Source organism: Natrix helvetica, assembly GCF_964273705.1.
Source record: "Natrix helvetica genome assembly, chromosome: 2".
In the NCBI taxonomy this organism is placed as follows: Eukaryota; Metazoa; Chordata; class Lepidosauria; order Squamata; family Natricidae; genus Natrix; species Natrix helvetica.
The window spans coordinates 207,326,462-207,344,788 of record NC_138552.1 but is presented as its reverse complement, the minus strand read 5'-3'; the positions used below and the strand labels follow the sequence as shown (position 1 = coordinate 207,344,788).

Here is an 18,327-nt window from a genome sequence, read left to right as displayed (position 1 = left end):
TGCTATTTTCACTTTCCAAACTCAAAAGCTATTGCAAGCACGCCAATGGTTGTGTTCTCTTGTCACCAATCAAAAATTATGGTAGCAGCACACGAGGCAATATCATCACCCAATTAGCTGGCCAAGAAGAGGGTATAAAAATGGCATTCAATCACTGTATTTTGCACTTCATGCTGTGGTTGGCATTTGGTGCTTTGCAAAAAAAAAAACCTGAGCATTTGGAGTGATGGAAGCCTGCAACAATGACAAGGTGTTCTCTGCTCAAGAAATCATTTACAGTAGCTTAATATATCTGGGTAAAAAAGAGGTGTCAGGACACAGAATGGGTTCCACCAACTACATTCCACCAATGAGACAATAAGAACTGCAGCACTCCAGGGCAGGGGTGTCAAACTAGTGACAACACATTGTCATCATGTGACATATCGCAACATTTTTCCCCTTGCTAAAATGGGGTGGGGGTGGCCAGCGCATGACGCATCTGGCTTGTGAGCTACGAATTTGACACTAGGGCTTTCGGTGGAAACTGAGTCAGAATAAATGAGGTCAGCAGCCGAATAGAGACAGATACTGAAGCAGTGCAAAGGGTGCTTGTAGGGATGTCTTATGTTAATTGCACATTAGTAGCAATTAAGAAGACAGAAACAGTTCATATGTCTATAAAGGTACTTTACAAAAACTTAACAATCCTCAATCAAGTGTACACAACTAGGAGTACATTTTCTCTTTGACTTCAGCATAAAGATATTCTTGCTCTACGAACTTTTTCAAATTCTAAACTCTTTGTTTCTCATGGATTAAGGCAGGGATGTCAAACTGGATTTCTTCGAGGGCCAAATCAGCATTATGGTTCTCTGTGAGCTGGCAGGGGAGGCTGGGACAGATGCCTCCTGCAGCACCCTGCTGGCGAAAAATGGGCATGGGGGGGGGTTCATATGCAGGGGGGACTGCACTTCATTTTCACCCTTCATGGCCTCCTGCAGCACTCTGCTGGCCACTTTCAGGCCTGTTTCGGGGGCAGTTTTTGGCCCAGGTTTTGGGATGTTTTCTGCCAACCGAGTGCTGCAGGAGGCTATGGGGAGTGAAATGAGTTGTGTGGGGGCATATGGTGCCTGTTTTAGGCACCAAAAGCACCGTGGGTTTGATATTTGACATTTCCAGTCCTGCTCTCATGCCAGATTTAAGCACCCTGTGGGCTGGATCCGGCCCTCATGCTGGATGTAAGCAACCTGTGAGACAGATGCAGCCCATAGGTCTTGAGTTTGACACCTCTGGATTAAGGTCATAATATACAGAAATATTTAAACAAGCATGATTAATTTTCATATTTTAAAAAAAATTAAACAAGATCAAGCATTTTTGTGAGAAAACCCATGCTTTGGGACTATAGTGAAATCTACTTTTTCTTTTTGCTTTTATGTTTCATAAAAATCCTTTTAACATGGATAATCTGTGCAGCGCAATCTACTTAATTGGCCTAATTATGCTTTAATCATTAATTTAATGAGCTTTAATCACATTATTGCAAAGCACTGTGTGATTTTATAAGACATTCAGAATCTAGGTCAATTTGAATGAAAAGCAAATTTTATCTATATTTAATTTAAAAATGTTCTCTTGACTTTCCCCACTCAAATAGTTTCCCATTCAACTGATCAATTTCCTGCTGAATCAGAAAAAGGAAAGTTCTCTTCAATACAAAATGAATGCTGCTGATGAATGTCAAGTTTATGGACATTATGAAACATCTGATACATAACAAACTAATAGAAGCAAGGAAATGAATCTGCATCTATAGTAAACAGATAAGCTATTGCCCAGCCAGGAAAAAGAGCTTTTCCTAACTGAATTTTCTCAATATCCACTGGATATTGCAATATCCAGTTCCATCAATTCGAAATCCAGAAGGACCCTTGACTTGATATCAAGTTGAAGAATTCATTAGTCTAAATTCTAGAGGAAAAAACCTCCACAGGCTTTACCAAATATTGCTGATAAGTCTTAAAGATGAAGAGAAGTAATATAACTTTCAGGCAATTGAAGTTTCTCATAGGATAGTTAATTCCAAATTCCAAAAGCAAGAATACTGTTCTTACATCCTTATACTGCAGTATATTGAAATAGGATATATTTCATCATTATGGAGTTAGGCAACCTTGTACAATAAATGGATGGATCGGTGGGTGTATGGCGTGGCCTAGGCAATAAAAGAAGATAAGAACAGATTGGCAACATCTACTCTATATGAGATGTCATGGAGAACTTTGGATAAGTGAATGTCTAATTAAGCCTACTGACTACCTACATAAAAGGACAATTTAGTAGGCATTCAGTATGTGTAATAAAAGTGATTACAGGTAAACCTCGACTTACAACCACAGTTGAACTCAACATTTCTGTTACTAAGTAAGACATTTGTTAAGTGATTTTTGACGCATTTCGCAATCTGTCTTGCCTCAGTTGTTAAGTGAATCACTGCAGTTCTTAAGTTAGTAACATGGTTTGTGAAATGAATTTAGCTTACCGACTGATTTTGCTTCTCAGTAGGTCACAAAAGGTGATCACATGACTCCCGACACTGCAATCATCATAAATATGAGACAGTTGCTAAGCATCTGAATTTTGATCAAGTGACTATGGGGATAATGCAATGGTCATAAGTGTGAAAAATGGTGATAAGTCACTTTTTTCAGTGTCATTTAATTTCAAATGGTCACTGAATGAACTATTGTAAGTCAAGGACTACCTGTATTAGTACCAGTCCCTCATTTTCAGGTTTGCTATTTCATTGTTTTCTATAATCAAACAGTATTCATTTTTTGTCTTTATTAAAATCAAAGCGATATGTAAACATACAAATTCATGTTTACATTGGGAGTTAATTTTGTCTTAGAGGAAAAAGGTCTCTTGAACACAAGAGACCTTTTTCTAAAAGGTCCAGTGGCGCACTGGTTAGAATGCAGTATTGCCTGTTATCTGCGGGATCGTGTCCTGCCCCATACATCCCTGCGACCCATTCGCTCACACAGAGAGGGTCTCCTCCGGGTGCCGTCCTCTAGAGATTGTCAGAGGGCAGTGCCCAGGAGTAGGTCCTTCTCTGTGGCGGGCCCTACCCTTTGGAACGACCTCCCCCCAGACATTAGGACAACAACCGATCTCCGCTCCTTCCGCAGTAAACTGAAGACCCACCTGTTTCGTCTAGCCGGCCTGGCATAACTCTACAACTTTTCCACCCCTTGGTCATTTTTAACTGTTAATTTTAGTTGTTTAAATTTTTAATGTTATTGGGGTTTTAACCATTCTGAGTATTGTAATTTATTTATTTATTTTTACCTCCTCTGTACGATACTGTTTTTGACTGTTGCTTTTGTACGTCGCCCTGAGTCCCTGTGGGGAGAGGGGGCGACTAATAAGTTAAATAAATAAATAAATAAATAAATAAATAAATAAATAAATAAATAAATAAATAAATAAATAAATAAATAAATAAATAAATAAATAAATAAATAAATAAATAAATAAATAAATAAATAATAAATAAATAAATAAATAAATAAATAAATAAATAAATAAATAACTCTGCCCACAGCCACAAGTTCACCCTTGATGGGCTCAAGGTTGATTCAGATTTCCATCCTTCCAAGGTCAATAAAATGTGGACCCAGATTGTTGGGGGCAATATGCTGACATTTTAAACATCTCTAAAGCACTATGAAGCAATATATAAGTATAAGTGCTATTGTTATTGCCTTTTTAAATTCCTTTGACTCCTTTAATGATTAGTCACGATTCTTTCCCTGCATGAGCGTGCACTATGAGTTTTGGGCTGCTATATACTATAGTTTTTTCTTACTGTACACTTGCCAAATCCCTGCATAAAAATGTGATGTAAACCAGAACAATGTTCCTAAGTCATATCCATGATCAAACAACCTTGCAGGCATGGAGTCTTGCTTAGGACTTGCAACAGAAAAGGAAAGCTAAATAAAGTTTTTCCAAATGGATTCAATGCTGATGTTAGGATGCGTAACACCTTTCAGGATTAAATATTTCAAACTGGAACCTACACATTTTAGCATGAAATGCTCTATTTTAAATAAAGGCAGCTGTTTTGTGTTCAAAATGGGGTGCTTCAAGCATTTGTGAAGTGTTTAGGGCTTGAAACCTCAAACACTTGCTGCTTCAAGCAACCCACTCACTGCTCAAAACACTATTTTGTCCTGGAAATTGAAGCATCTTATACAGTAGTTAGGCTCAATAGCCAAACGTAATCTTCTTCTATATGTTTATGACATCTAGTCTCAACATGATATCAGAATGACATATGCACTTGATAAACATCTAATTTAACAAAATAAGTATTCATAAATAACTTGGGCTTAAAGTTGGCAATAAATGTTTCAACATTTTCAGCATTTCAGAATGATTAGGAAATGATGCCTGGAGATTTTTGCAATCTTTTTTGAACTGGGAGAAGGGAGAGTAACCTAGGCTTATTTCCAAACCAGATAAGTTTTTACTATCATGTAAATGAGAGTCAAGTATAATATGCACCTCAAATGTGGAAGACTGAGTACATAAGAGTACAATCCTACAGTAAGATCTAGCAATGTCCCCAGAGTCATTTGTACTTAGGCGGGGGGGGAAAGTCTGTGGGTGTCCATGGTGGTATGTTTATGTGTGTGAGTGAGTGTGTCTGGGAGTGTTTTGTAAAGTCAAGATACTGACTACACTCATGGGATCTAAGCCTTGCCCTATTGTCCATGGATTAAACTAGACACACAAGAATGAGGCCAACACAGAAGAGAGATTACTGAGTTGGTGGATCAAAAGATAAACATTATTTTTTAGTCAAATGACAAACTACACTTCCCACAAAATATAGAAAGGATACCACAAGGTGTTCCTTTCATCCATATGCCATTTGCAAAAAAAAAAAAAAAAACCTCAAGAACAGAAATAATGTTTTAATGCCATACTTTTTCATCCCTCAAAATTATGTTGCTTGGCAAGAAATATGACTTGCTTTGAATGAAGCTGTTAAGTCAGATTTATTTCATAACCATCACTCTCGTGTTCAGTTCTATGCCATGTATGATTGCCAACACTGCAATGGAAAATACCTCTAATTCCAATCATGTGGCTTTTTATATCTTTTTATACCAGCTGTCTATCCAGATACACAAGAGATAGCTGGAAACTTAAAGTCTAAAATAAAACAAATGTGGATTGTAGTGCTTTGTTTCGACTTCCCCACATCAAAAGATTTTTTCCATGTAATGTTTTATGCTACTTGTTAAAAAAGAAATTTCCTTCTGACAATTTTATTTCTGAATTCTTTTCAGATTCCCTTCTTCTACATGGAGAAGATGCCAAAATTCTAGATTTTTTTTTTAGTGCAACTTTTGAAACACAGCTCTTCACAGTTACTATTTAATAACTGGACCCTCCCTGGACTAATAATAATAATGTAATAATTTGTTTAGCAGGTGAGATAAGAACCAGGCTGGATTCGATCCTTAACAATTATCTCAAGGTAGAAATTTTGAGTATTATTTTTTTTAGAAGTAGGATTGCCATGCCTGAACTATTTTCTTCCCAACATAATTCTTCTTCTGCTCTTTTATGAAAACTGGGGCTCAGTTAAAATAATTTATTCCTAGAGATTTCAGACTTGAGTTTATTTCACAACTAATAAATCTGATGGTCCAAATACGTCATCTAATCACAAAGTGGGATGTGACTACTTGAGGTAGTTATTGGAGAAAGCACTCTCTGTTAACATCACCTCAATGGAACACTTTCTCTAAAGAAAATTAAAAAAAAACATTAGTCAAATTTAAGCTCTGTATATACATGCAATCAGTGGTGGGATTCAAATAATTTAATAATGCCCTAATGATTTCTTCCAATAACCAGTTCACCAAACTGCTCAGAAAGTTAACCACCTGTTCTCCCGAAGTGGTGCAGACTGGCTGAATCCCACCACTGCATGCAATGTACACACACCAGGTTCCCAATTACTGCTGTTTTGAAAATTTTTATAAAATGATTTCTTACTCCGTTTCATATTTTTTTTTTTACATTTCTAGTTAATACATTGTTTTATAGAGCTTTAAGATGTGTCGGGCATCCTGATTGAAGTAAAGGGTGAAAGTTTAGAAATTACATTGTTTTCGTATCATTACTTCTATAGCCAATTTTCATATACATTCTTCTATACTTCAAAAGACTTTATCACCATCTTCACTGCATACCGGTAGCTACCTTGGAGGTTAAAGCTATTCATGGTTATGCTGGGTAAAGCTCCACAGTTCAACGGGATAAATCCTTAATATCTGAATTCTTAATATCCAGAAGAAATGAACTATTTGTCAATATAAGAAATATATGCAGACTTTTAATTTCTGCTAATAGTTAATTATGATAACGTCTCCAGAAACAAATCCATGGGAAGAATGGAGAATACTTCTACTGAGCTATGATAATTCCCCACGCACAGGCATTAGTTTAGTGATGCTTACAGTATCATCCAAGCATATGATATTATTCATATAGTATATTAAAAAGCCTTAACCCTACTACAAAAACTGTAAGTTTGAGAATAAGAGAGTTATGGGGAAGGAGGAGAAAAAAAGAAGAGGGAGGAAAAGGTTCTGTGTTGGTCAGAGAAAAAAGTAAAAATAAAATGTGTGTCTTTTACATTGTGACAAGTTATTTGATGCTCCACAAATTGCGCAATCTAAACTGTAGCCGACTCTGCAAACAATATTGTGTGTTTGAAATGTTGGTTCAGCAATGCTGTTTCAAGGCCCAAGTGGTGGAACTGGGAACAGGCCAACTATAGTAATATTCATTTTACTAATGGTCCCCCTATTAAATATTTATTATCAATGTTGATCAATGTTATGTAGGCATAATGATACAAGGATTTTAATAACAAATGGTCAAAATAGTAATGGCACTAGCAATAGTACTTAGACTTATTTATAGCCCTCTCTAAGCGGTTTATCAAGTCAGCATATTCCCCCCCCCCCAACAATGTGAGTCCTCATTTTATTGATCTTGGAAGGATGGAAGGCTGAGTCAATCTTCAGCTGGTCAGGATTGAATTTATGGATGTGGGCAGAGTTAGCCTGCAATACTGCATTCTAACCACTGGGATACCATGACTCTTTATAATGAATGTTGCTGTCTAAGCCCAAATACTTTTTTTTCATCCATACATTTGAGAGTAGAAGGTACTCCAGTTTCTTACAGAAAATATAACAAATGGCAGAACAATAAACTTTTAATTTCAACAGCCATTGTGGCTGAAGCCACACATGATATGCTCACCCACTTCTCCTATCTTAGTTATGGCTAAGTTGTCTCTGGAAAGCATTCCATAAAAAGCAGCCATTCAAGGAGACCAAATAAAGGTTTTTCTAGTTCATCTTCACTTTGGCGAATATTCCCAACTTGAAAGTGCAGTGAAAGAACAATAAAGGGACAGAAGCAAAGAATTGAGAAACCATCTAGAGATAAAGCACCATATTAAAATATGAGTAGGAATAATACAGCTGATCAACAGGTTAGTACATGGGAGGACAAAACAGACATAAAATGGTGATTCCAGAACACTCCTGTTGGATTCCATATCCATGCAGTACAAATAAGATCTTCATGGCCCCACAGACTAGGGCAAAATATTCCTTAACCTTAGGAACTGGTTGGGTTAGGAACAGGATGTCTGGCTGGGGAATTCTGGGAGTTGAAGTCCACATATCTTAGAGTTGTCAAGGTTGAAAAACACTGGATCAGGGATTGGCTGTCTAATTTAGATTTAGATAATTTAACCCTGATTGTTTTTGAACAATTGGGAGACATTTGCTGTTCTACTGCAAATCACTTAGAGTTCTCCCAATAAATCCTGCTCAATTATATGCCCATGACTAGCTTGATAACCTGGACAATGAGAAGTTGCAAAGCTTCCTCTCAACTAGAAGGCCACTGAACTGCGTGTACCTTCAGATCCAACAACTAAGTGGTCAGTGGAAAGTTACAGAAAAGCAGTGGTGAGCTGAGGATTCTAACACATCTGTTTCCATCTCCTGTGTTTTATTTATGAAGCATCTAAAAGTGGGAAGCAACACTCAAGCTTTATGAAAACAGCCAGCTATAATGTCCTAATGTCATCAATGCTAATGGGAAGGTGAGCGGCAAGATTCGAACTAGATTAAAAAGTGAATTCAATCATCATCTACACCAAATAAAAATAGTTGGATACATATCGTGTTTTTTTCCCCATTTTGAAGCCAAAAAAAGAAAAACTTCGTAAAATACAGAACATTCTTCTTTGGCTGCCACCATGAGCTAATTTCACAGAACTGTGGGCGGCGAAAATGAAGGTAATGAAGTTTTAAAACAGCCTTCCTCTACTATCTCTATGATCTCTGCATACTGGAAAAAGTGGATTCATACCAGACTAGGAGAACAGAAAAGTGTCAGTAGAAATAGTAGCTTATCAATGTTACCAATGTACATATTTTAGGCAAATGTGATATTTAAAAAATCATAGTCTACAACTATAACCTTTTATAGAAACATCTTCATAAGAGACTCCTGGTAACAAGTATCAGTAGTAACATTGTCTTTTGTTCTCTGTAAAAGGCTTTCAGTTACTATAAGAAATTTAGAATTAATCATAGGAAAACATTTTTTTTCTGCCCAGATCCTATGCAACTCTATATAAAGATTCACTTTATGAATCAAGAATACAAGGCTAAAATCTCTGCTGTTTTATTATTTCAACATCCAAAGATACAAATTAATATTTCAGCTTTATTATAGTAACATCTAGTTGTAATATCTAGTACACTACTTAATTTGCATTAGATAAAAATTAAAAAACAAAGCGCAACCTTGAAACCTGGGAATAATTCATTTCTAGCCCTATAATTCAAGAAAGATTGTGGATATACAATCATTTTGGCAAGGCTATAATCAAACAAAATAGAATTTGTTTTCAAATAAATATGATTTACACACACACACACACACACACACACACACACACACAGAGAGACACACACACAAATAGAGTTCCATAGAATATAAACTTACATTTCAGGGAAATTTATTTCTGAATAAATCATTTCCAGGATGTGTTATATTAACACTACCAAAAATAAAATAAATTGAAAGAAATCTGCAAAAAAGAAAGCCATCATAGAAGGAAAATACACAAAAGAAATTTCCTGACCACAAGCATAATAAATAACACTTTATCAAGACTGAACCATTTCCTTCAAGGCTAATGAAAATTTAGCTTTAAAAAAACAGCACCAAATATATAAGAGACAGATAGATAAAGTAGGAGTCATGTCCTCACACTTTTTGGGAATAAATCTGATGGCCGCTTGGGTTTATTTCTAAAGAAACCTGTGCAGAATTGCCCTGGGTAATTATTAAAATAATATCACTGACCAATTCACAGGTGCTACAAGCACTGCATAGCCATTAAAAGCATCCAGATTAACAAATCAGAGCAGTAATTTAATTTAATATCAGCGTCTTTAAATTTACCAAGAATATTTAATTTTTAAAAAATGAATGGATACAAGATTGCAAAATCTTTTGGACCTGAAGAATGTCATAACAACAAAACGCACCATACTCCTTGTTGCTCCTTAGGCAAATCTAAAGAGAAAGCCATGACCTTTCAAAATACACTTATATTGTCATATTTATTAAAATTGTCCCATTATCTGAATTAGAAAATCACACCACTATGAAATACTATGTCCCACCACAAATGATAAGGTCACATCCTAGAATATTAAGTATTTTCCTTTCCCAGTAAAAAATGTATTGAGGAAAGAGAATTCAGATCCTCGGGTCCAAGTAGTCGTTTGGCTAAAATTAGAACAGCAAACATCTGGGTAACATCAGAGGCAGGTGTTCCTCCTAAATTCCCTGGCTTGTCGAAAACAAAGATACATGCCCATGTCAATATGTTGGCAGTCAAAGTCCTTAAAATGGCCTGTACAGTTTTCTCCTCCAATAAAGAAAAGCAGCCAGCAATTCAGGCAATTCATCTCCCATTGGCCTTAACATCTGCTATAAATATACTGCCTCCTATACATGGAGGGAGAATGGTATCCTTAGGCTCAAAGACTTAGCCTTGTCTTTGAGTTCCTTTAAAATGCCCAAAGCAGTCAATGATAGGGAGCCATTCTGTATGCTACCTGTCTGGGGACACCCATCATCTTCTGCTACTAGTTTTAAACTAGTAGCAGTTTTAAAGTTTTTCAGGAAAATCTCACTTTTGAGAATTTGGTTTAATGAAATTACAGGCATTGGGCATTCCTCAAACACAGTATTAATCAGGTGCTGATGGTTTGGCTGGTGGCAGCCAAGAAGACCATTGCCGAGAAAGAACATGGTCATGGAGTGCTTTTTCCCCACCCTGCATAGTCACCATAATAGATGTCAAGATATGGCCAATTCCTCAAAGGCCATGTGTGGTCTCACTACACATGACATACAGTCCATTCAGGTGAGAAACGCTTTCAGATCCTTTCTTCCTGATTTCCATCTTTCATCTTGTAGTTAAAGTAAGATTTTCTCATTATCCCTACAAAATGAGCGCATCTGATGGATTTGTTATTGACTTCTTTTCGAGTAATGAAACATCTTCAAGCAAACAATCAAGTTCAGAAAACACCAAGGACTCCACGGTTTCTAGTCCCTTTCTTTTTTCTGTTACTCTCATTTCACCTGTTTGGTTTCATTTCTGACCAGTATCTAGGAAGAGTGTAATTTTTAATACTAGTTGAATGTTTAAAATTAGCGAAGGCAGGATTTAACCCAGAGATCAAGGATTTTTTTTTTAATAAAAAAAAAAAATTCTGCGGTATAAATAGGACACAAAATCAACCACCTACCAATTATGATTTGTGAAGCAGCAATCACAAATTTTCTAAAATGTCTAGGAATGGAAAGGGAAAAGCAGAATAACCAAACTGTTAACATTTAACACAGGTTCACTTCCACCTATGCAAATTAAGCCCATATTTTATGGCAGAACATTAAACAAAATAGCAAATGGAGAAGAGATCTGAGTGGGATATTCTTTTCAGTAACACAGACATGTTTTTATGCATTTATGTTAAGTTTTGCTGCCTATTCTGTGTGCGGATGTGCGGAGGTATGCACACACACACACGCAGGTCTTTTCTCCAAATTCTCATTCAAGAACCAACAGAGGCTCTCTTTGCTTCTTCTTTTTTAATGGATAGTAAGTAGGAAGACAAATAGCTACGAGATGAACTTAAAATATTTACTGTACATGTGGAGTCAAGTAGGATTTGACCCAGATTAGGAACTAGATATACTTGCCTTTCAATAACTAGAAATTAAAAGAGCAACTGCACACTGCAAATAATATAGCATGATAGGTAGCTTGATCCTAAATCCATTATGCATAGTGCATATACCTGTAAATTTTTTTATTTTAATTTTGTATTAGCTAATTATAAACCCAAGGAAGTGAAACAATGCCTACTATGTTTTGTTTTTATTATCTTGACACCATTGCAGCAGCCACCTACTTCGAAGCCCTCCAGAGCCTCTTTATAGCTGCAGGCCCACTAGAGTAGTGATCTGGCACTCCCCCTTGTTTTCCTAAAAGCGTGTGTGTGACTATTTAAAATTAGGTCTTAACTTTTCAATGAGAATACAAGGAGTTGTAGAGAAAATACATTTGGAAAACACTGTTTTAAATCACAGACTTTCTCTGTGTGTGCAGAAAGAAAGAGCCTTACATTCCAAAGCTTTAAGTATACTTTCCAAGGGCCGTTTTATGTTCTCATTATGTCATTTATGACTGTTTGGGAAGGTGAATCAACAAGTATCCTGAACATTTTATATAAAAGTCAATCAGTGCAATATAAAGGCAGACAAGGAACAAAATATTTCCGACCGTGGAGTGCAAATTCAGCTACATAAATTCAGAGCAGGAACAGCCTGGACTGAAAGGAGCCCAAACCTGAAGTTTGCATCGTTCATTTTAATTTCCCCGGCGTCTCCACTTTGAGGAGTTTTTATTTTGCTTCAGTTTATTGTTTTTTGTAACTCAGTATTGGAGCTTCTGTTCTGGTTTTTCCCCAGGCTGAAGATTTTCTGTTGGAAATCTGACTTGTTTTTCATAAGCACTTCATTTTTAGCATACACAGCAACAATAGTTGCTTAATAGTCATAACAGAGATTTTAATTTTCAAGACGCTAACACAATGTCTAATTATTCAGCAGTGACTCAACCATCCTGAAGGCATATCCATTCTAACATTGAATTTCCTTCTTCCTTGCCTTAATTTTCTTTTTCATACACTGTATTTTTTTTAAAAAAAAGGAAGGAAGGAAGGAAGGAAGGAAGGAAGGAAGGAAGGAAGGAAGGAAGGAAGGAAGGAAGGAAGAAAGGAAGGACAGGATTTACCTGTAGAATGCTGTTGGGGCAGCTTCTCTCATGGCAAAACCGGTTGCTTCATTCTCAAGGTAATAAGGTACCTGTTGGCTGTGGTGATGAATAAAAGGCGAAAGTTGTGGAGCCGACTGTAGAAAGACAACAGGGCTTGGGGGAACATTGTTCAGGGAATGAAATCCTCCCAGGCTGCTGGTGCCAAACGATTCACTTGCAGGGGCATAACTGAGGCTGGATGAGCTGTACACTGGAGCGGCAGTGGAAAAATCGTAGGCAGCACCGTCTGGGTAGTTAAACCCCCCAGCCTTGCTGCTGTCCACGTACATTTCGCTGATCGGTCGTTCCAGAGGAATCTTCAGCTGTGGTCTGCTGAGAGGCTCTAATTCATTGCCTTGTATTTGGTGCAATAAGGCAACCGTTCCAGAGCTTTTTGTGTGAAGGGTCATGGTCATTGTCAGTGGCAGTGAACACGTCGCATTATCTAGGTTCCGTGCTTGAAGAGGAATCAGCAGCCGGCTGTCCACCTGGAAAGGGAGCAGAAATCGAGTGGAAACATTTGGCAAAAGTGTGCTCCTCAGCCACGTTATGCAACCATGCATGTATCCAGCTAATCCCAGCCCAGAAGACACAAGCAAGGTGTGTGTAAGCACCAGGAGCTCTTTGGCTCTCTCTTTCTGCCTCAGAGTCTAACTTTTCATCTGAGCTAATACGCTTTACAAAGGTGCTGGCATTGAGCCAGGTATTTGCCTTCCCTGACATTGGTTTAAACATCACTCCGAACACAATTGCTTCTGGATCTCTACCAAATAATTGTCCCACTATTCTAGTCGTTTAATTTTTTCACTATATGTGGTTCCAGTAGTCAAAAACAGGCACGGGGGAAGAGTCTAGAGAGGCACCAATTCAAAGCTCTGTCCATTTTACACTGTATTTAGTAATAAGCTGGCTCCAATTTATCTCTGCTTATCTAGACTCCTTGTTTTGTTCATCTTCATGTTTGCTAGAAATATGTAATGTGTACAGTGCAGTGACCCTGAGTAGGACTACAGTGTAACAGAGATATAGTATGGCAAAGTGTGTTTGTGTGGCTGCACTTGCTCCTGGGTGCAGCCAGCCACAAACCATCAAATTCCAGCAAACAGAAATGAAAGGGTGGACTATATCTATGTAGGAGAAAAGGCACACAAACATACTTGCTTGGTGCAGTTATCCTGATTTCTGTTATTTAGCTACAGCCCAGTGCTTTATTTTATTTAAAAAAAAGGAAAAAGGAAAGGAAAAAGGAAGATAAGTTAAACTTGCTGTTGTCTCGTACTTATTATCAGCACACGTCTTTGATGTGAATTTAAAATGAAGCAAAATATATATAAAGAAATGAAAACTAAATGTCCACCGGTCACATAATTGCACATTAGCTCTGAAAAGAAGATAAATCCAGCACACACACAAAAGAACTCGTTTGGATTTTTTGAGTTTCCTATTGCATATTTAGTTTGGAGGTTAAAAAATATCATTTTGGAAATAGCAAGGTAAATAGATTTTGGCACATTCAAATAAAAACGAATTAAAAGAGAATTAGAATATTTATTTTGCTATATCATACACTTAACTCTATAAAATAATTTATTTATCCAGCCGATTTTTGCCAATGGATAACTATGTACTTCTACATCATTCATAAATGTCTATAGTAATATAACAGCTGATACAATTTGCTTTTTCCCTAATACTAAAATATTCAAATTTTAATTAGCCAATTTGAATTAATCAGATTAGGTTCTTTCAAAAAAGATGTTTTTATTATGTACTCTAAGATCTCTTGCTTAGTTAGACATATACATGCACAGGATGGAACTGATAATCAGTTCTGATAATATATCATTTTAAAACAATGTTATGAATTATGACAAAAATGTCTGTTAAGTATGCAACATAGATTTGCCAATGCTTACAGGACACAGGTTAACAATATCTGAAGTCCAATGAAGTCCTAGATTTCCTCAAAATATAGCAAAGCAATCCCAACATGACATTGGTCGTAACTATAATTTCTCATACAACTGCTAATTATCACAACTAAAAATTATTTCAAGTATTATTCTAAATCTGAAGTCTTGATCTATTTGTGTAGTTTCTACTGGTCTCGTCTAGTTTAAATTTTGATAGAAAAAGAAAGGAAGGAAGGAAGGAAGGAAGGAAGGAAGGAAGGAAAGAAAGAAAGAAAGAAAGAAAGAAAGAAAGAAAGAAAGAAAGAAAGAAAGAAAGAAAGAAAGAAAGAAAGAAAGAAAGAAAGAAAAGTCACATACCTGACTATAGACAGGCAGATCCTAGAGAAATTCTACCAATCTGAATACAGTGCAAGCATGCTTCTGGAAACAAGTGAACTGATCAGTGTGTAAGTCTGAGTATTCAAGTATTGACAATTTTCATGAGACAGCAATGAAACTCTCTGCTCACGCATCTTCTGAAATTTGAAACGGAATAGCATTGCTACATAAAAGCTCTCAGTTAAAGGCTAGCTAATGCCTGCCGAAAGTTTATTTGTTCAGCCAATCATGTAATGTAGCAGTATTATACTCTCCTACAGGAGACTAGTTAAAGAAACAGATGTTTCAGCTGGCAATTATTTTTGAAAATGGAATCAATCCTGCATCAGAAAACAGGTTACAGATTACCGCAACTGCAATTTCATAATCTCTTAACTGTTTAAAAAGACCTGTATGATGAATGGGTGGTTTTTTAAAAATGCAGTTTTATCAAGGTACAAGAGAAAAGACTCGCTTTGAAGTCAAGAGAAAACAGGGGGGCATTAAGGTGTCCACAGAAGAGGAGATCCAGATAACTGGAGGGATTATAAAATAGTTGCAGCTGTGAAAGAGTGGGAAATTCTGGCTCCATGATTAGCATCTGATCATGTACAACCCCTAACATAACAACACACTAACTATGCCAGTTTTGCTGAAATTGTCGTTCTGCGCAGCACAGTTGGAATGCATGTAAGCTGAAATACATTCATTGAGAGCACAGGGGAAATGGAAGATGCTACTGAAAGCAAGGGAGCAAGGTAGGAAATGGAATGACAAGCCATTGGAAGAAAAGGGAAGAGAAATGGAGAAAACAATTAGTGCCTCTGATTCAAGAGGCACCCCCAATGCCTTTAGGCCTACCTTCTTGCTCGTATCTCCCCCCTGGAGAGCCTAAAAGCCTTCTCTAGCCATGTGGTTGTCCATTCGAGTGAGGACTCAAGGACGTTCAGAACTTTAATCACTGGAATTTCCATGAATGGGGAAACTGGATATTGCAGTCCTCAATCACTATACAGGTAGTCCTCAACTTATAACCATTTGTTTAGTGACTGTTTGAAATTACAACTGCACTGAAAAAAACTGACTTATAACTGGTTTTTGACACTTACGACCATTTTGGTATCGCCATGGCCACATGATCATAATTCAGATACTTGGCAACTGACATGTATTGATGATGGTTGCAGTGTCCCAGGGTCATGTGATCCTCTTTTGTGACCTTCTGATGAGCAAAATCAATGGGCAAGCCAGATTCACTTAATAACCATGTTACTAACTTAACACCTGTAGTGTTTCATTGAACGACTGCAGCAAGAAAGGCCATAACGTGGGGCAAAACTCACTTAACAACTGTCTTGCCTTAGCAATTGAAATTTTGGGCTCCATTGTGGCCATAAATCGAGGGCGACCTGTTTACAGGGGAGAGAGAAAAACAGAAAAGGGCTAGTACTCTATTTAAACAGGTCCAAAAATCAGGAACTTAATTATGTGGAACTGAGCGCTTCATAACTCCATAGGACTTCTGATAGAAGGAATCCATTGGTGTCCTTGAGTTTACAGTCTCCTGTGTGTGAGTAAATATTTGACAGAATAGTAGCTAGCATGTGAAACAATGGTTTGTGCAGACAGGCACATGAGGTGCCTTGTTTCATTGGCACTTGGTTTTAATCAATTGCTATTATTTCAGTTAATGTGCTTTGTAATTGTTTTGGGTGCTCCTGCCTTTTTGAGTTTTGTGCATATTAAAGTTTACGTATTTTTAAACAAACAAATGTGTCACTTACACACTTTTGTTTTGGGTACGGCCTGGATTAATCAGGGTGGGAGTTGTCTACTAGGCTGAAAAATTAAGGTTACAGGGTAGAGGCAGTCCTCACTTACTGAAAGCAATAGAGACTAGGAATTCTTTTGCTAAGCAAAACTGACGTCATGTGACCACATCAACTTCTGATGACTGTTCCAACTGTGGCCTTGAAGCCACAGTCATTAAGTGCAAGGTCATGTGCCTGTGACTTGCAACCTCCTGTTGGCTTCCCCATTGACTTTGCTTCTTGGAATCCAGCTGTGAAAGTCTCAGAGGGTAATCATATGAATGTGGGTTGCTGCAAATGTCATAAATGCGCCCCAGTTGCCCAGCACCCAAATCACAATTACCTGACCATGGGGACACTGATGGCCACAACTCTGAGGACCTGTCATATGTCTTATTCTTCAGCACCACAATAGTTGTGAATAGATGTTGAATGAGGGGTGGCTAAGTGAGGACTACACGTAGTGGGTTTGCATTCGTTTTTCCCACAATCGTTCTTTGAGGAAGAGTCATTTTGAAATTCAGAATCATCTTCCTTTTGGTGGTATATTCTTTCCTGACAGAAATGGTAAGGCTTGACGTCTGTCATTTGCTCAAAGGCTGCTAAGTTTTTTGCAAAACCATTTGTATGATTGGAGTTGAATCATTTATTTCAAAAGTTAACGCCACTCAATACCTACAAGTATTTATAAAATGAAATGGATTTAAATATGGCCATAATTTTTAGAACTATTCATGTATTCATTCAGACATCTACTGCCAGCAAGCTTTTGTAAGTAGGTATGTATGCTTATTGCCTACAAAGCAGTGCAAAAAGTCAACAAGAGCAAACTTCTGAGTGTGTGTGTGTGTGTGTGTGTGTGTATGTATGTATGTATGTATGTATGTATGTATGTATTTGTGTTACAACCCCTGGTATGCCCAAATATGGGAAGGAGCTCACTATTCCCCCTTTCTGTCCTTCGGCTCATTACAGAAGACCATCCAGGTAGAAAACCATATTTTTATTTTTAATGTTGCCTTTGCTATGTTTGTGTTATATTTGTGCTGATAAATAAATAAAGGGAGACTAGTATAGATCTATTCAAGCTATTTAGCTCTCATCAGCTAGCCATACCCTTACTGGGATTTGAACCTGGGCTGTATTACATGTTAGGCAGATTTATTAGCCACTAAGCCACAGGCTCTCCTCCTTATCAGCTGAGCCAGGGAAATAGGTATGTATTTGTGTTACAACACCTGGTATGCCCAAATATGGGAGGGTGCTCACTACTCCCCCTTTCAGCTGTCCTTTTGGGCATACCAGGGGTTGTAACACAAATACATACCTATTCTGCATCACAGAACACAAGAACGCAGTAAGAAAAAAAGAAAAAACTTCCTCCCTTTTCCAGCACCTTAAAGCTACAGGATATGAAATCAACTTTGAAGGAGCCAGGTTAATCTCCAAAACAGAACACCTCAACAAGAGAATAATTATGGAAGCCATCGAAATAGAGAAACACCCCCACAACATGAATAAACGTGATGATACCTCCCGCCTACCAAACATCTGGAAACCAGCCCTAGCCAAAAAATGAACACCACCCACCACCCAGGCCGTTACAATACAAAACAACAATGCACACACAGCCAGCACCAATCAGCACCAATCTACCAATCATGATACAACCACACAACCAATCATTCCACTTACTGAAACAAAGCCAGCACCACATCCCCTCCCACCAAGATTTACAGAAAGACGG

General features: G+C 37.4%; 1 protein-coding gene across 5 annotated transcripts in view; it reads right to left on the bottom strand.

Annotated features, from left to right (window-relative positions):
* ESR1 (estrogen receptor 1) overlaps positions 1-18,327 on the bottom strand; it is a 271,225-nt gene that overhangs the window by 140,009 nt on the left and 112,889 nt on the right. For 4 of the 5 annotated variants that reach the window (XM_081945653.1, XM_081945655.1, XM_081945652.1 and 1 more), the window contains one exon: positions 12,479-12,987. In XM_081945653.1, the coding sequence (XP_081801779.1) occupies positions 12,479-12,987 (509 nt within the window). Of the gene's footprint in view, positions 1-12,478; positions 12,988-14,769; positions 14,786-18,327 lie in introns of those variants that run through there. The other variant, XM_081945656.1, reaches the window with a different exon arrangement.